The sequence below is a fragment of the Rhinoderma darwinii genome, chromosome 12, assembly GCF_050947455.1.
Source record: "Rhinoderma darwinii isolate aRhiDar2 chromosome 12, aRhiDar2.hap1, whole genome shotgun sequence".
Classification (NCBI taxonomy): domain Eukaryota; kingdom Metazoa; phylum Chordata; class Amphibia; order Anura; family Rhinodermatidae; genus Rhinoderma; species Rhinoderma darwinii.
Window position 1 is genome coordinate 30,190,257 of NC_134698.1, and position 20,125 is coordinate 30,210,381.

The following is a 20,125-nucleotide window of genomic DNA, read 5'->3' on the forward strand; positions in this document are numbered from 1 at the left end:
ATGGGGGTTGCTGTGTCGGTCCTTTTTTATAATAATCCTTTACATATACTTACCTTGTAACTATAGCGGTGGTTCGTTTTTCCACTAAGTCCACAAGGACGCTGACTGCACCGAGTCGTTTTGTCTCTGCTATACAGCAGATTGTTCTAAGTCCTCCTTTTCTTTCTTTGCGCATGCATCTATCTACCATTTAGACTATCTCCGTAATTGTCAGCAGTGTGCATGCGCGGCCCCTTACTCGTCATTGGCTTCTGTCACGCCACTTGCTATAGGTCAAGCCGTTTCTCCTGACGGCTGTACACTCTCGATTCACCTTATTGGCTGCTTGCTCCGACACACCCCCTGCACTTACGTCATCATACACTCCCTTAAGAGGAGTCGTTTTCTCGCCGCGCCGCCATTAGCCCCGTGTACCCCTGAGGACGCTACTAGTTAGCGAAACATGTCGGGGGGGGGGGCTCTGTTTGTTTTAATTCCTGCCTAAGCCGTATCTACTGCCTTATCACCAATTTAACTTGTTAATGTTACCTATGACGGCCCTCATGGTTGCTGACACAGTGCTGCATTTGTATCAGCAGTTTACTTTCATGTCCGGCTCTTGACAATTTGAATAACTATATGTGGTCTGTCTTGTTCTGCTATACGTAGCATAATAAAATATAGTTCCTATTGTATTTTGGGGTAGACGGGAAAAAGGGTTTGTTTGCCTGCAGGCATTCTTTCTGTTCATTATATATTATACCTGCCGACTACCCAGGGTCTCCATTCATTTTTTATCCGCCACATCTGGCGCAACGTGCTGCACCTGCTGTCATCTGCCACGTCTGGCGTAACCTGCTGTGCTGCACCCACCTCCATCCGTCCCATAGCCTCAGCCACTGTCTGGACTATTCAGGTACCCTAGTGTGGGACTTTGTATTGCTGGGGTACTCTGTGGTTTGGCCAGCTGCCTCCCCGCTACGGCGGTGCGGCCTAGTGGGTCCACATACCCACAGACCGTGACACAGTGGCGCCACTGAATGAAGAAGCGGTCAGGAAGCAAGGCGATTGCTGAGGCCCAGGCACTTCTGAAACAAGCAGGGGAAGGGAGCCTGCGCAGCGCCCCCTTCTACCTGCTGGGTTGATGCAGCATGTGCAATGGCACAGGTCGCACACCCCTAAAGCCAGCCCTAGGTGGGAGGGTAGTCAGGGTCTCCGCCTGGATCAGAATCCCCAGCAATTCTATGACCGGGGATTCTGCTCCTAGCTCACACCCACCTTGCCGCCGGGTGCTGCCGGCAGGTGGATGCGGCAGCACCTGGCCACCATGAAAATAGATAGGATACGGTGCCAGACCTCCCTGGGAGCCGGAACCAAAAACGCTACATGTAGCGTTTTTAGATCCGGCTCCCACGCAGGTCCGGCGCCACAACTGATGTCCTCCTTACCAGAACAGATCCCATAGAAACTATGGGATCCATTCTAGCATCAGTTTGTCTCCGGCTTTTCTTCAACACGCCGGAGGTAAACTGAAGCAGATGCCGGACATATGCGAACGACCCCTAACAGCATCATAGCAATCATGTGACCAGTCCCATGAACACCGGGACCAATAGGACCTCTACCACCCACCGTATAATTACTGTGAGAAGTCGGGAAAGAGTCATTATAATTAAATTGCCTTTTTAACTCAGGGATGAACTCTCCCCATAATAATTTAACCCCTTAACGACCAGGTCTATTTTGGCCTTCGAGACTTCGTATTCTTTTTAGTTTTTTCATCGGAGCATTCTTAGAGCCATAACTTTATGTTTTCATCGACATAGCCGTATGTGGGATTGTTTTTTGCGGAAACCATTGTATTTTTCAATGGCATCATTGAGGTACTTATCATTCATTGAAAAACTATTATTAACTTTTTTTGTGCTTTATATGCACGCCAATCGGCGGGCGGCGTAAATATCATTCTAACTTTATTTTATGAGTTGGTACGATTACGGTCATGCAAAATATGTATAGTTTTTCTAGGTTTAACAATTTTTTCACAAAAAAAAAACACCTTTTAAAAGAATCGTTTTATTTTCCAAAAGCCATTACTTTTTCTTTTTCCATCGATGTAGCCGTATGTGGGCTTGTTTTTGCAGGACGAGATGTCATTTTTATTACAACAACTTTGGGTATATGAGACTGATTAACTTATTAAATTATTTTTTGGGAAGAGGGGGTGGGAAAAAAAATTAAGCTGCAGTTTTTTACATTGTTTTTGTACGGCGTTCACCAAGCGGCTTAAATAACCTGTACAGCTTATTGCTCGGGTCGTTACAAATATGTAAATTATTATTTTTTTTAAATAAACTTCACTCAATTAATACATTTTTTAAGTCCCACTAGAGTTCACAGTGCGAGCTTTTGATTGCTTCTAGAATGCTTTGGTATACTTAATCTACCAAATCACAGTAACTGCCTGACAGTTACCTCTCATAGGTGCCACTGTATATACACACAGTGGCATAGGTTGCCTATTTCCTCCTATGTTATAAAACAAACAAAACATGTCAAGCAGTATACATTTTTAGTGCGGGATGCCTCTGCATAGAAAAGTGTAGCAGACTACGCTTTTCTATACAGGTCAGACAGACGCCAAGAGGACACTCTTTTTCGCTTCTGACGGGTGGACGGAGACGTGGATACGTGGATAACGTGGAGACGTGGATACGTTTTACGTATAAACCAAGACATTTTCCGGTATACAACAAACATAGGGTTGACGCTTGAACAGATCCTTAGACTAATAAAAAGGCAGCAGTGTTTTACCTTTTGATCTTTAACCAGCTATGCCTTAGATATTGCACTACCACAAGCAACCTCTTGATTGGGCAAGCCTTTTTATACCTCATCTGACACAATATCACCTGCTGCTAGACTTTTGCCTGAATGGTTTGCAGAGAGCTATTCGAACTGTAGGCATTTGGACAAACTTAATAAATGATAGATTTGGAACCAATAAACCTCAAGGCATCTACAGCAAAAGTGCAATAAGAGGATTCCCTCAATCCTCCATAGCACTCAACGTTCACACAATATGCACATCCAAACAATTTCTTTATGCAAAACTTCTATAAATTCACAAAAGTAGCATGTACAATGTCTTGAGTGAAATCGATAATATTTTCCTGTAGTTCATAATCCATAGGATATTAGCAGTTCGTTATCGAATTAAAAAGCAAATCCACACGGAGACTACACAAGGAGAGGAACACGTGTCTTGACACACCAATGTTTTGGGTGACTGGCTAGAAAGGAGATGGTTTCCCGAAATGTCACACTGGCGAGTCGAGGCACTTGTTCCTCTTCTCGTGGAGTCTCCGTGTTTCGTTTGGATGTGTGTATTTTCTGAGCATTAGGACAAGCTAAGTTAAGTACAGGCAAGCAATAAGCCAATGTTCACACATTCAGGAATTGGTCAGGATTTAGGCACGGGTTCTATACCCCATTCACATGCAGTGGGAAAAAAAAATCAGAACAGATTTGTGTTCACGCGTGTAAAAAAAAATTAAAAAAAAAAATCTACTGCGAGAATAATGAGCATTTTCATTCTCTCAGATTCCATATGGAAAAGCCAGAGATTAGCCCCACTGAATAGTGTCCGCCTCAGATTTCTGTTGCGAATTCTATGTATGCCTATGGAAAATCCTGCACATGTAAACTCAGCCTAAGGAAGGTGGTCTGGCGGGAATACTACCTCAACATATTGGAGCCACAGACAAATTGTAGTCCCATCGACTCAACTGTGCCCCTATCAAGATTGTTCCTGCACTCCATGCCAGGGGTGGCCTTGCAGGCACCTGGTGTAATGACGGGGTAGGGAGACAGACAGGTGAGCCCTAATCTACCTGCCACTCAGTCCCTGCCTACTTGCACGGCCCGTCCTAGGCGACGGTGTACAACTGGGAAACGGTCCCTACGCTCAATAAGTGCACGACAGACCAACAGACAAGGGTACACAGAAGCTAAGGGAAATGGGGCAGTTGCCCACGGCGACACCAAGAGCAACAAGAGTAGTGAACGAGCCGAGTCAAACCAGGAGTGTACGAGGTACCAAACGCAGAGCAGGAGAGTAGTCAGTAAAGCCAGGGTCAATTTGAAGCAGAGGTCAATAGTATTAGCAGGAGCAGCAGAGCCAGGAAACCAGACAGAATCACAGGAAATGAAGGTATAAATAGACAGAGGGCGGGAGCTAGCTCCGTCTGGCCAGGCTGTGATAGGTTCTCCCACTCCTCAGCCTCCCAGCCTGAGTGGTAGCAGATCGAGTCACTTAACAGACCTAGGCAGAGATGCAGGCTGATTAATCACGGGCGTCAACAAAGAAGCTTTGACAGGCAAATTCATTACACCTGGCCTACCTCTTGTACCAGCCATGCATCTTGCCCCAACTTTTCACTGGGGGAAAGGTGCAGGAATTTTCCTGATGCGGCATCACAATGGCCCCCCCACAGATATAGTTGTGTTTTTCTTTATAGGACGGTTGTGTCATGGGACACCACTTCTCCTCAATGGCTGATTTACAGTCAAGATTCAACTAAAGGAAATTGCAAGAGTTGAGGATAAATGACTCATTATCCAAGATTATTTCCAAGCTTTTGGACAAAAAAATTGTGTTTTGAATAATATTTACCTAAAATATATATATATATATATATATATATATATATATATACATACACACACACATATATACATACACACACACACACACAGTTGTGAACAAAATTGTTGGTACCCTTCCGTTAGAGAAAGAAAAAACAACAATGGTCACGGCAATAACTTGAAACTGACAAAGTAATAATAGGTTTTAATTTACTGAAAATCAACTAATGTAAATCAGACATTGCTTTTGAATTGTGGTTCAACAGAAAAATTTTGAAAAAACAAACTAATGAAACTGGCCTGGACAAAATTAATGTTCCCGTTACTAGAGTTGCACATTTTATTCAGAAGTTTAGGTCTATGGGACTGTAGCCAACCTCCCTGGACGTGGCCACAAGAAGAAAATTGAGGACAAATTGAAGAGACGAATAATACGAATGGTAACCAAAGAGCCTAGAACAACTTCCAAAAAGATTAGAGGGGTCAAGGTCAAGGTACATCAGGGTCAAATCGCACAATCCGTCACTGTCTTTGCCAAAGTAGACTTAATTGAAGACGACCGAGGAGGAAACCACTGTTGAAAGCAAATCATAAAAAAGTGAGACTGGAATTTGCCAAAATGCATATTGACAAGTCTCAAAGCTTCTGGGAGAATGTCATTTGGACAGATGAGACAAAACTTCAGCTTTTTGGCAAGTCACATCAGCTCTATGTTCACAGATGAAAAAATTAAGCATACAAAGAAAACAACATTGTACCTACTGTGAAACATGGAGGAGGCTCGGTTAGGTTTGGGGCTGCGCATCTGGCACAGGGTGTCTTGAATCTATGCAGGGTAAAATGAAATCTCAAGACTATCAAGGCATTCTGGAGCTAAATGTGCTGCCCAGTGTCAGAAAGCTTAGTCTCAGTCACAGGTCATGGGTCCCCCAACAAGGTAATGACCCAAAACACACAGCTAAAAACATCCAAGAAAGGCTAAGAGCCAAGCATTGACTATTCTGAAGTGGTCTTCTATAAGCCCTGATCTAAATCCTATTGAACATCTGTGGAAGGAGCTGAAACCTGCAGTCTGGAGAAGACACCCTTCAAACCGGAGACCGCTGGAGCAGTGTCCTCCCGAGGAGTGGCCAAAATACCTGTGGACAGGAGCAGAAGTCTCATTGAGAGTTGTGCAACAAAATATAAAGTTAGTCCCCATGCATACAACCGTAAAAAATCTCCGTAATTGCAGACCGTAATACGGTCCGCAATTATGGACCCATATAGTTCTATTGGCCGCTGACACCTTTCCGTATCGCTACGGATAGGTGTCCGTACCGTAGAACTGTACCGCAAAAGATAGAGCATGACCTATCTTTTGCGTTTTACGGGCCATGCTCCCATACTTTGTATGGGAGAACGGGCCAAAAATGCGGGCTGTGTGAATGAGGCCTTAAAGGGACAGTCATTCTTGTCCAGGCCAATTTCATTAGTTTGTTTTTTAAAATGTTTCTGTTGAACCAGAGTTCAATAGCAATTTCTGATTTACATTAGTTGATTTTCAGTAAATTAACATGTATTATTACTTTTGTAAGTTTCAAGCTATTTCAGTGACCATTGGGGTTTTTTCTCTCTTTAACGGAAGGGTACCAACAATTTTGTCCACGACTGTATATATACACACACACACACACAACACACACACACGTGTATATATCTCTTTTGTTTACTTCTTGTAGACAGTTTTGTGACTTGGATCTTTCTCCTTTTAATGCCATCCTTCATGAAATTTAAAAAACGTTTTTTTATTAGCATGCCACATAGTTGTAATGTTCCAATAAGGGATGTACTATTCTTGATATACTTTTACCGTTTATAATCTCAAATGTACAAATGTCTTGCTCTAATTTTAATTTCCACAAAAATGTCGAAATATAGTTCGGTTTTTAACAAAGAATTAATGTCATCTATTTTCATATATATTTTTATTATTATGATATTTAATGTGAACGAGGTCAATAATATATACAAGTACCATAGATTAATAAGTATGGTTAAAATACACTATATACAAAGATGCTCTCTACAGTATCATTAAAACATCCTATAAGTAGCAATATTGCAGTACATTTCTGTAATAATCATAAAAAACAAGTGTGAAACCATGTCCAACTAATAATAAAGAAAATCTAAATTTACATTCTGCTTTAATCTAAGAATAGGAATTCTCAACTTTATCAAATTCTAGACCAATTCATAATGCTTGGTGACTTTTGAATTCAAGGTCTGGAATTTCTCTCTTAAGTTTTTCACTCTGTTTTGTTGAGCAATATCACTAGTGGTTAAGACTTTTGGTTTTAATTGGTCTCGTGTAACGTCTGTTAAACACTCTGAGTTGAAGAGATCTTCCCTCATTTTATATTCCTCAGATTCCTGATAAGCTTTGCATCGTTCTATCACAGCTTTTATTGAAATCTTTTCTCTGGTGGTAGGGGATCGGATGTGTACATAGGTGTCATCCACATCAGAGACCGAGGCTGCAGGTATCTTTTCCAGAATTACCACCTTTTTGTTATTTTCTAGAGGTGCTTCTGCGCTAATATAGTAACAGTCGTCTATGGTTTGCCCATGGTCCCCATTGTGCACAGTTTCAGTACTTGAAGTCAGGTTTGGCGTTTGAATATATATTTTATCAAAGAGATTTATTTCCTCTAATACACCATTCATACTCTCTGACTGTTTAATGTTCTTTTTGTACAAATGCCTACAATAATCTTTATTCTGCGCTTCTGGCAAATTCTCCATGTGATGATCCATCATTTTATCTGGTAGTGATTGGCTTCTGTTAACTGGAAGGTTTGTGCCAGCCCCAGCTGTAATTGTGTATCTAGATCTCAGTTCTCGGACATCTGGCCAGTGAAATTTTTCTGTTTTGACTGGACTCAAAGGGCTTCTGCAATCCGACTTTAATGGAGAAGATGGGTCAGGGGTATCAGCAGAATTGAAAGTGAGTCGCTTGGGAGATTTTTCACTGTGTAAGGCGGCTGTTGGAGTTGTTGGACTGTGTTCTTGTGAAACCACGAGATCATATATGGGAAAAGAAAATACAGTCCTCAACTTACCTAAAACAAGCAAACAAAAAAAATAATTGATATTTCAAACACTTATAGAAATTATTTTTAAAACAACACCTTATCGAATGCTCTTTCAGATACTATATCAAAGGTAATGCTATTTAGTGTTTTTAAAGTGGATTGGTCATTATACTGTGCTGCCTTGTTTAAGGGCAGCATCAAATTTAGAGACAGGTCCAGCGCACTATTAGCCCAAATGGCACAAATAAAAATGTTGTCCATTTGGCTAAAAACAGCTAGAAATGAAAAGATTTAACAAATAGGCATATTAATATCAGGAGCAATCCCCCCGCCACCATCACCAGTGGCTGACGGCTGCCATGTATCTCCATGTATACATGGGAAGTTATTAATATCTGATAAGAGGGACAGGATAACGCTCCCCCTGATGGGCTAGTAGTGCAGCTGACCTTTCTTAAACAGGGTAGTATGAGGACAGATCCGCTTTAACATATACACATAAATATGGTGATTCACATGTTGTGACTTGAGTTTCTAACTCAACAATCATTGAAATAATATCTACTGAAATTGTACAAATGGCTAAACAATCCCAGGGTTAACGCATATGTAAATTTTTTCTAAATTGGATTTCTTTTGAAAGTTTTGTCAAAATACACAAAACATGCAAGAGATGTTGTACTACGTTCATACAGTTCTAATAGATAGAAAGGAAGGTTTAGTTTTAAGGGTCAGCAGGGGAGGGTAGGCGAGGAAGAAAAACATTGCAAGAATATACATGTGTATGTCGTCATCGCATCGCTTGCTTTGTTGATTGACAGGGCAAGGCAGCCTGCCAATCAGCGCCTTTCAACGACACAAAGTTAAAAGGTGCTGATTGGCCGGGCAGAATGACTTGCCCTGCCACTCAGCGCCTTCGTTCAGCCCCAGCAGACCGGCAAAGATCAAATCAGGCTTGCATTGCAAGAGGACGGCACGGGAACAGGTTTAGGTTTGTATGTAAAGTTTTTTTTTCTGTTAAAAGTGTGAGGGTCTATATGTGGAGCACTACCTACAGGGGGGCTATATGTGGAACATTATCTACAGGGAGGGCTGTATGTGGGGGCTATATATGGAGCACTATCTACAGGGGGCTATATGTGGAGCACTATCTACAGGGGTGGGGGCTATATGTGGAGCACTATCTAAAGGGGGCCATATGTGTAGTACTATCAACAGGTGTGGCCATATGTGGGGCACTATCTACAGGAGGCTCTATTGGGGGCACTATGTATGTGGGGAACTGTCTACAGGGGGCTCTATGTGGAGCGCTGTCTACAGGGGGCTCTATGTGGGGCACTATCTGCAGGGGGCTCCATGTGGGGCACTATCTGCAGGGGGCTCTATGTGGTGCACTATCTACAGGGGGCTCTATTTAGGGCACTATCTACAGGGGGCACTGTGTGTGGGACAAATTGTATGGTGCTATTATAATGAGAGACACAGTGAATGGTTCTAATAGAATTAGAGGTGCAGTGTATGGAGCGATTATATTTATGGGCATGGTGAGTGGCACCATGAGAATTTTATCTTCGTGTATAGGTGGGGAAATGTTTGAAAAGTGAGAAGCTGAAGACATCTGAGTGGGAAAACTGCAGAAATGGGAAATGACTGGGAGAAATCATCATAGTGGTTTGGACCGGATGGAGACATCACCTGTGAGTCACTTAATGTAAATGTTTATTCTGCATCTAATCAGTACTGTAGTCACTGTATGATCTGCAGCGAGATAATGGGTGGTATGATGACTTTTTTTTGTGAGGCTGCTAGTGATGTAGAACAGCCAGGGGAAAGTCAATCAAGGGGGGGCGCAATTTCAATTTTCGCCTCACGCAGCAGAAAAGCTAGAATAGGCCCGTGATATGAGCTAACCGTAGTACAGTTACGTCGCGGAGCACGCATCATCACCGCCGGGTGTTCGCTATAACTTACAGCTGACACACTCCTGTAACGGCCAGGACCGGAGCTAGCCTCCGATCCAGCCGAGTTACCCCTCAGATGCTGCGCTCAATAGGTCCTCATAGGCTTGCCAAACCATAAAACTATTACGTTTTTTATCCGGCACAGTAAACACCATAAAAAAACACGATATAAAAACAATGCCAGAATCGCTGTTTTTGGGGTCAGAACTCCTCCAAAAAAATGGAATAAAAAGTGATCAAAAAGTCACATGTACCCCAAAATAGTACCAATAAAAACGACAACCCTGTCTGCAAAAAAAAATAAAAATCCCTGACACAGCTTTGACTACGCAAAAATAAAAAGGTTATGGGGCTTAGAATATGGCAACACTGAAAAAAATAATTTTTTGTTCAAAAGTGATTTTGTTGTGCAATACATGAATACATGAAAAAATGATATAAATATGGTATCAGTGTGAACGAATCTACCCGCAGAGTATAGTTAACACGTAAGTTATGGCACACGGTGAATGCTGAAAAAACCCCAATAAAAAAATTCCAGAAATGCTTGTTTTTGGTTATTTCCTCTTTCAAAAAATTAAATAAAAAGTGATTAAAAAGTCCTATGTGTCCTGTTAACACAATCATGGGCCAAAATATATTAGACTGAAATTTGTAATGGGTATGTCAACCGATACCCGCCCTCCAGTGATTTATCCAGTTTCCAAATCATAGGTGATAGATAGATATATCTGAGAGAAAAGATGACACAAGAGACCATGCTTGTATGCTCAAAATCCTTCTCTACGATTTGTTGCCAAACTCAATTACAATAATATCATTCAGAAGGGGTGTAGGCTTTGATTTCAGCCAATCAGCTACAATATAATAATGACTCTGATTCAGCTAATGAGAATATTTCAATGTATTATAATGATTCCTCACCCCCCCCCCCGAAGGTCTCCCAGGTGGCCTGACCCTTGTTACATGGGGAAGACACAAGTCTACAAGTTAATGTTACTCTAACATTACTGCAGTGTCTTGATAATGGATATACATTACCTCCAGCCAGGACGTGATGTGTATTCAGAATCCTGACACTTCTGAATATTTTCTGTGAGATTCCAGCAAGGCAAACGTAATCTTGTTTGAAATGACAGGTTACATCGTAATCTCGCGAGATTACGTTTGCCTTGCTGTAACTCTCACAGAGACGCTATAGACGTGTCAGGATTCTGAATAAACATCACGTTCTGGCTGGAGGTAATGTATATTCATTATCAGGACACTGCAGTAATGTTAGTGTTTGTGTATGTGGCTGCACATAGCGATATAACTATATCGCTAGTGCAGTGTAAATGAATGGAGAGGAGTGTATGACGCTGATTGGTCTAAAGTAAAAACACGCCCACTTGCGCATTAAGAAACTGATAAAAGCTAAAAATCGCTCATAAAGTGGTTTCAAATAGATCGTTTTTCTAAATAAGAAGCACTGCTGTCACCTACATTACAGCGCCCATCTCCTTATGTAGAAGACAGGACACTTATATTGTGGTGACAGTCTCTTTAATAGACATCGCGTCCAACCAGGACGGGATGTATATTCATCAGTGCCGACACTTCGCTAACGTTAGTATGGGAGTTAATGAAAGCAAGCATGATTTACAGCGTGATCTCGCGAGATTACACTTGCTGTGCTGTGAGTTCCACACAAATGTTAGCGAAGTGTCGGCAGTGAATAGACATCCTGTCTTGGCTTCAGTAACTTTAGTGTGTGAGTATGTGACTGCACCCTAGCAAGATCACTAAATGAATGGAGAGGAGTGTATGACGCTGATTGGTCACTGATTGGTCAGCGTCATACACTTCTTTCCACAATGCCCACTTGGTCAAAAAGTAAAACACGCCCAGTTGTCCATTAAGAAAGTCATGAGCATAAATCTAAAATAGGTCATAACTCCGTAAAAATGATTGTTTTTCTAAATAAAAAACACTGCTGTAATCTACATTACAGTGCAGATCACATTATGTACAAGATAAGCCACTTATAATGTGGTGACAGAGCCTCTTTAACTAGTAATGGAATTTGTTGCAGAAAATCCGCAGCATAATACAGTAGCAGCAAAGTGAATGAGACGTGAACAAATCTCATCCACATGCTGCATAAATACTGAGCGGTAAAAACGCTCAGAAATTGACCTGCGGTGCAGAGTTTTATTCCGCAGCATGTCACTTGTATTTGTGTGAACGCTGCTTATTTGTTGCGGATATTCCCCATTGAAATCAATGGGGAGCTAAATCCTGCAACAAATAGCAGTAGTTGTATTTTTTTAGAGTTCTGTGTTCCTCGCTCCAGCGTGGCCTCCTGGGATGACGTTTCATCCCATGTGACCGCTGCAGCCAATCACAATCTGTAGCGGCGATCAGACGGGATGAAACGTCATTCCAGGAGGCCGGCCTGGGTGATGTTAGAAAGCCAGCCTCCTGGGATGGCGCTTCATCCCACGTGACCGTCGCTGCCGCCAATCACAGGTTGCAGAGGTCTCCTGGGATGAAACGTCATCCCAGGAGGCAGACCTGCTAGCAGGGCGGCTAAGTGCTTCAGTTTTCCACAGCAGACATTCCGGGCGAAAGCCTTATAATATAGCATTATTATTTTTTAAATACATAAAAATCGCTGTTTTTTGGTGACGTTATCTCCCAGAAAAAATAAGTGATAAAAAAGTCTCATGTACCCCAAATACAAACTACAGCTCGCCCCACAAAAAAAAAAATAAGCCCTCTTACTGCTCAACCGACAGAATTTTTTTTTATGGCTCTCAGAATATGACGACAAAAAAAACCACACATTTTATTTTTAACAATTAATTTCTTCCTTGTTAAAGTAGTAAAACGTTTCGTATCGCCTCAATCGTATTGACCCGCAAAATAAAGTTAAGATGCCTTACCATACCGCGAATGCCAGAAAAACGAAACCCCCTAAAAGATGTTAGAATCGCAGTTTTTTCCCATTTCATTCCACAAATTTATTTTTTTCCATTTTCCCAATACATTATATGGTACAATAAATGGTGCCGTGAAGAACTACAACTGGTCTCACAAAAAAACTAGCCGCTTTAAGCGACAGAAAAATTAAAAAAAGTCATGGCTTTTCGAAGGGGGGGGGGGGGGGGGAGGAGAAGACAAAAATGAACAAATACCAAAATAGTACCAGTAAAATCTACGACCAGTCTCGGAAAAAACAAGCCCGTACACAGCTTTTTTGACTGAAAAATAAAAAAGTTATGGCTCTCAGAATACAAAAAAAATGTAATTATTATATAAAAAAAGATTTTATTGTGCAAAACGCTGTAAAACAAACTATATACATATGGTATCGTCGTAATCGTATCGACTCGCAGAATAAAGTAAAATAGTCATTTATTGTCCAGGGTAAAAAAAAAAAGAATAAAAAAAATTAATGTTTTTTGGTTACCTTGCTTGCCAAAAAATGGAATGAAAAAAGTGATCAAAAAATCATATGTACCCCAAAATTGTACCAATGAAAAACCCAAACTATTACAATATACCATTATTTAACTCGCACGGTGAATGCGGTAAAGAAAATAAAGAATTGAAAACACCAAAATCGCTGTTTTTTGGTCACCCTAGCTGTAAAAAAAATTATGTCATAAAAAGTGATCAAAAAGTTGTATGTACCAAAAACTGGTACCAATAAAAACGACAGATCGTCCTGCTAAAAATAAGCCCTCAATCGACCAAAAAAAAAAAGTTATGGCTCTCGGAATGTGGTGAAATAAAACATTATTTATATTTTTTTAACAAATAGTTTTTGCTTTGTAAAAATAGTAAAATATAAAAAACAAACTATATAAATTTGGTATCACCGTAATCGTATTGAGTCGCAGAAAATTGAAGTTGTTGTTGTCACTTCACTGTGAAAGCTTTAAAAACAAAACCCAAAATACAATGGAGGAATCACAGTTTTTTCCAATTTCAGACGAAGAATTTTATTTTCAGTTTCCCAGTACTGAAAGGGTTAATTAATTTTTAATGAAACAAACATTTATGACCACATGTGGGGTATAGCCATACTCAGGAGAAATTACTTTACAAATGTTGGGATTCTTTCTCCTCCTTTATCCTTTGTGAAAATGAAAAAATGCAACATTTTAGTGGTAAAAATGTTGATGTTAATTTTCACGGCCTAGTTCTTATAAATTTTGCAGAAGACCTGTGGGGTCTAAATGCTCACTATACCCCTAGATAGATTCATTAAGGTGTGTAGTTTCCCAAATGGGGTCACTTTTGGGGTGGTTCCACTGTTTCCGTCTCTCAGGGGCTTCGCAAATGCGACATGACATCTGAAAACCATTCCAGCTGAATTTGAGCTCCAAAAGCCAAATAGCGCTCCTTTTTTTCTGAGCCCTGCCGTGTGTCCAAACAGCCGTTTATTACCACGTATGGCGTATTGCCGTAAATCAGAAGAAATTGCTTTACAAATGTTGGGGTGCTTTTTATTCTTTATTCCTTGTAAAATGTAAACATTTCTATGTTTTTTCAGAAAAAAACATAGATTTTCGATTTTCAAGGCCTAATTCCACTAAATTGAGCAGAAAATCTCTGGGGTCAAAATGCTAACTATACCCCTAGAAAAATTCCTTTAGAGGTATAGTTTCCAAAATGGGGTCACTTTGGGGGGAGAGGGTTCCACTGTTTTGGTCCCTCCAGGGCGTTGCAAATAAGACATGGCACCCGAAAACCATTCCAGCAAAATCTGCTCTCCAAAATCCAAACGGCGTTCCCTTCCTTTCTGAGCCCTGTCATGGGTCCAAACAGCAGTTTATTTACTACATATGAGGTATTGCCGTAATCGGGAGATTTGCTTAAGAAATTTTGGGGTGCTTTTTATTCTTTCCTTGTAAAAATTAAAAAGGTCTACCTTTTTCCAGAAAAAAAGTAGATCATCATTTTTACAGACTAACTCCAAAAAATATAGCAGAAGACCTGTGGGGTCAAGATGCTAACTATACCACTGGATAAACTCCTTGAGGAGTGTAGTTTCTAAAACGGGGTCACTTTGGAGTGATTACCATTGTTTTGGGCACCACAAGACCTCTTCAATCCTGACATGGTGCCTAAAATATATTCTAAAAAAAGGAGGCCCCAAAATCCACTAGATGCTCCTTTGATTCTGAGGCTTGTATTTTAGTCCATTAGCACACTAGGACCACATATGGGGTATTTCTAAAAACTGCAGAATCTGGCCAAAAGATATTGAGTCGTGTTTCTCTGGTAAAACGGTCTGCTATAGAATTTTTTTTATTACAAATAAATTTTGGCAAAAAAAAAGTAATTTATCAATTTCCCCTCTACATTGCTTTACATTCCTGTGAAACGCCTAAAGGGTTAAGAAACTTTGAATGCGGTTTTGAATACTTTGAGGGGCGCAGTTTTTAACATGGGGAATTTATGGGGTCTACCTAATATAAAATGCCCTAAAAGCTACTTCAGAAGTGAATTGGTCCCTAAAAAGTAGCCTTTTGAAATTTTCTTGAAAATGTGAGAAATTGCTGCTAAAGTTCTGAGCCTCGTAACGTCCTAGAAAAACAAAACAACATTCAAAAAACTATGCAAGTATAAAAGTAGACATATGGTAAATGTTAGGGTATGTTCACACGATTAACAAAATACGTCTGAAAATACGGAGCTGTTTTCAAGTGAAAACAGCTCCTGATTTTCAGACGTTTTTTGAGCAACTCGCGTTTTTCGCTGCGTTTTTTACAGACGTTTTTGTAGCTGTTTTCAATAGAGTCTATGAAAAACTGCTCCAAAAACGGCCCAAGAAGTGTCCTGCACTTCTTTTGACGAGCCGTCATTTTACGCGCCGTATTTCGACAGCGACGCGTAAAATAAAGGCTTGTGGGAACAGAACATTGTAAAACCCATTGCAGGCAATGGGCAGATGTTTGCAGGCGAAATGGAGCCGTCTTTTCAGGCGTAATTAGAGGCGTAAAACCCCTGAATTACGTCTGAAAATAGGTTGTGTGAACATACCCTTAACTAGTAACGATTTTGGGTGGTATTACCATCTGTTTTACAAGCAGATACATTTAAATTTAGAAAAATGCTAATTTTGGCAAATTTTCTCCAAATGTTGGTGTTTTTCACAAATAAATACTGAATTTATCGACCACATTTTTCCACTAACAAAGTACAATATGTTAGGAGAAAACAATCTTAGAATTCCTTGGATAGGTAAAACCATTCTAAAGTTAAATCCCCACAAACTGACACGTCAGATTTAAAAAAAATAATAAAATCGGCTTCGTCCTCAGGGCCAAGACAGGCTCAGTCCTGAAGGGGTTAATAACTTAACCTCTGTCCTAAACGGCTATGGAATACTTACATTTTTCTTCATTGTTTTCCTCTTTTACAGAAGGAAGACAGCCCCTTCTCATATCATCTTCTATTTCATTAAGACGCCTGTAAGGAACTGGTTTATTGCATTTTATCCTTTGGCTGTATTGTCTGGCTAGTTGATATACTCTATTGTTCATGTTGTCTGACAGATTTACATCCATATAGCTGGCAAGCTCCATAAATGTGGGATGGACCTTGATAGGGGTCTTTTCGTCCTGATCGCTAAAACTCACATTGTTCCATTTATTTCTTAGCTGTTCAGATGTAGTGTCTGGTATACGATTTTGGTATTCTTGATTAATAGTACCAAAATCACTCTCTTCAAGTATTATAAGTGGTTCATGAGGATTCATTAAGTTTTCTATTGATATTGGTGGTTCTCTGGGATTGCTAATAGAGCCACTGTTTGGGTTTTCACCTTCTTCTTTCAGATTCTCAATTTCCTCCCACACTTTAATCATTTCTGATGAACATTTGAAAGCTTCATCAGAAACTGGAAGTTGCATCTCTAGAACCTCACTCTTAGCAGTACCAAGAGGTTGTGTGTGTTGAGTTGAGCAATCTGTACCCCCGGCTTCTACAAAAGTGGAAGCATTTGGATATCTGGTGTACATCCTACTCTCACAGTTAATACTAGTGGAAGACATTTCAATTCTCTGTCCAGTAGAAGAACTCGGATTGTTATATCTAGGAAGACTGTTAGTCTTAAATATAGAGTTTTTAACGACTCCATCAGGAATGTACGTTAAGCTTTCTCTGCGTTTAATGCTAAAAGATGCATCCTGATGTTCTGCCTTGTCATAATAGGTTTTTATCTTGTTAATAAGTAATCTATCTTCGAAGGACAGAATAGACTCTCTTTGTTTACAAATGGGTCTATCTTTTTCTTCACTTACATTTTCGACAGAGTTAACTTTACTGAGTGAAGTCTCGGCATAACCTATTTCACAGTTTGGCATGACAACTTGAGATTTTAGAAAATTAGAGGATCCATTCTGGCACAGACTTTTATCTGTGCAATCTAGGTTTATCAAACTGCTACTTCTGCTCAAGTGCCTTGGAGTTATAGAGCCAATGACTTTCCCATCCTCCAAGGCCAAACTGCTCCTCCTAGAGAGATTATTAATGAATCTTTCCGCAATTACACTGGCTTGATCCAACACAGATGGTGGAAGGATGCTAGATGGTTCATGGATAGTGGTTTCCTCTTCGTCCTCCTCACTGCTAAAAGTCTTAATGTCTTTTCCATTTTCAATTATTCCATTTTCGAGAGGCTTATAGACATCAGGATATCTTTCGGTTACTTTTTCAAATGACTGGTTGTCAGTAGTTGCTAATGGGCTTTCTAAAGCAATTCCAGATTTACTGACCATGTCAGCAATGTACACCTCTTCTGGATCAGAATTACTTTTTGCCATTTCATCCAACATCTAAAAAAAATAAAATAAAACATGTCTAATTAGGAAATCCGTCTTAATCCTCAGAAAATGACTTATTATTTCAATAAGGTTTCTATTATATAAATTTTTGGTGGTGTTTTTTTCTTTTATTTTATTATGTAACTATTCACATAAAAAAAAATTAATAATAAGAATAATCTTGAAATATTATCGTTTTCACACTGGCCACCAGAGAAGACCCAAAAAACTGATATTTCTCATTTCCTGTAGCTCACTTATCCTTTGCCTGTATATGCAATAAAGCGGACATGGTAGGCAGATGTATTTTGGTACTAAAAGGCTAGCAACACTTTACACACAGATAAGGCTTTGTATGCATCTCCCCTGGTCTCTGCGGGAGTGTCTCTACTCCATCCCTTCTAAATATTGTAAAAACCTAATCAAAAAAATGTTGTCAACTGACTCCCATTTATTTCTGCTGCCAAACAGCACACACAACCTGCTGTACTGATTACACAGGAAGTAAATAAATCAACAACCGAGCCCGGGTGGTGAAACAGAAGAAAGCGGTGAAAATGCAAACTAGAAACTCTGGTCTACTTGCAGGGTCGGCCACAAGGGGAAGATATGGACGGTGGAGTCCATTAGAGGATGGGCAGAACAGGAGCCCCTCAGGCGAGAAAACATGCCACCCAGAAAGGACAGAGTAATGTTCGCCAGGTTATCAATCGTCCGGAAAAGGGTGATAGCCCATTCCGGATCCACACTCATCATACCAGGGGTGAGTAACACTTGGGGTGGCAGAGGTTGCAGGCATTTGGCTAGAAGGTCGGCATGCATTACATAAGAAAGTAGACTGACCACACAGAAATGTAGTGTTGCACTTGAAGCAGACATAATAAATGGCAAAGATTGTCTGGCGTGAGGGTTCCCCCTTGGGGTCAGACATCTCAGTAGAGTGTGTTATTTAACTTCACACTGAAGCAGTGAAAAGGAAGAAACAGAACAAAATCACTCAAGCTGTGTAGCAAGGAGTACTCAGGGAGTAATGGCTGCCTCACTTAGCGGTGCTAGCAAAGCGTACTAACTGAAAACTAGCACAGTAAGAAAAGAGTATGTTCCCTTAGGAAATGAACTCGGTGTCTGTAGGCTAGGGCACCTGTTGGGAAATAGAAGCAGCAAAGGCTGATCCTACTCACTTCCAAGATGTCAGAAGTCCTCCTGAGGCAAGAAGCAGCAGCTCTGTCACCCAAAATTGTCAGGGAGTGCAGAGAGGACTAAGGGAAAAGCCCCAGGAAATAGGCTGGTTCAGCAGACCACCACTGTGCAAAAGCGGTGGCCCGGTTTGGGAGGGGGGGGGGTTAAGTAACACTCTCCCAACTCTCCATACCCCAGATGTACTGACCAACAGGAGTAACCCCCAGTAATCCTGCCTTTACCAATGAGACACCGATAGGAGAGGTGTTAGAGGTGATCCTTAGGCTGGTGGGTGACAGAGGAGGTGACGCTCATGTCCCGCTTGTCTTCATAGGCAGGTTGGTCAACAGTGCATTTGCATATTACACTGTGTGCCCACTGAATGAGAACACAGGAGGTGAACCTAGTTTTTCTTTATAAAGAGAATAAAATAAAAATAAAATTCTTGGTAGAGACTCTGCTGCTATCAGTAGAAGTATCTGCCTCCTACAGACACTAAGCTATCAGTGTCTGTGGGCAGGGTATATCCTGTAGGAGGAGTCAATTTTTTATTCTATAGTGTCAAACCTCCTAGTGGCAACTGCATATACCCACGTTCTGTGTTCCCCAATGCAAAGAACAAGAAAATCTACGAGAAAAAAAACGTCATATCCAGAGCATGTAGCATTTGGAGAAAAAAAAAACCGCTACTCACCACAAAGTTGCCTTAAAAACACCACAAACCAAAATGCAGTGTGTGTAGGACATTTTATATTTTACTATAGACATAAAGGTAACTTCTGGCTGCACTAAAGGAATGAATCAAAAAATGCAGCTGTATGTAGTATATTTCATATTTTACTACAGACTTTATTTTAACATCTGGCCGCACAAAAAAAAACAACAATCAAAATGCAGTTAAATACGCCACGAAAAAACTCAGAACGCTGTGTGTAAATCCAGCCTTAATGTGGCTCATTTAAAGCAATTCTGCAAATAAATAAAGTAATTTAAAAACGTTATTTTAGGTGGAAGATCTTGAAAAATTAAGTGCAACAATTAGGGTATGTGCACACACAAAATAAAAAACGTCTGAAAATACGGAGCTGTTTCAAGAGAAAACCGCTCCTGATTTTCAGACGTTTCTTAATCAAAGTCACGTTTTTCGCAGCGTTTTTGGAGCTGTTTTTCTAGAGTCTATGAAAAACGGCTGAAGAAGTGACATGCACTTCTTTTTCGCGGCCGTTTTTCAAAAAAACGCAGAGTCGGAACAGAACGCCGTTTTTCCCATTGAAATCAATGGGCAGATGTTTGGAGGCATTCTGCTTCCGCTTTTCCAGCTGTTTTTTGGGACGTTTAAGCCCTTAAAAACGGCTGAACATGTGAACATCCCCTTATGCAAAAATAGGAAACTAAGGAAGGGGGAAAATATCAATTGATATCTATGTACGCATACATACTAGTCCTTCTCAATGAATTAGAA

General features: G+C 40.5%; 1 protein-coding gene across 2 annotated transcripts in view; it reads right to left on the bottom strand.

The window, feature by feature from the left end:
- Window positions 1–6,627: 6,627 nt before the first annotated feature.
- Window positions 6,628–20,125, bottom strand: part of LOC142665278 (pleckstrin homology domain-containing family G member 3-like) — an 89,650-nt gene continuing 76,152 nt past the window's right edge. For both annotated transcript variants that reach the window (XM_075844925.1, XM_075844924.1), the window contains 2 exons: window positions 16,053–17,496; window positions 6,628–7,730 (listed from right to left, as the gene is read on the bottom strand). In XM_075844925.1, the coding sequence (XP_075701040.1) occupies window positions 6,853–7,730; window positions 16,053–17,496 (2,322 nt within the window). In that variant the 3' untranslated portion in view covers window positions 6,628–6,852. The remainder of the gene's footprint in view (window positions 7,731–16,052; window positions 17,497–20,125) is intronic.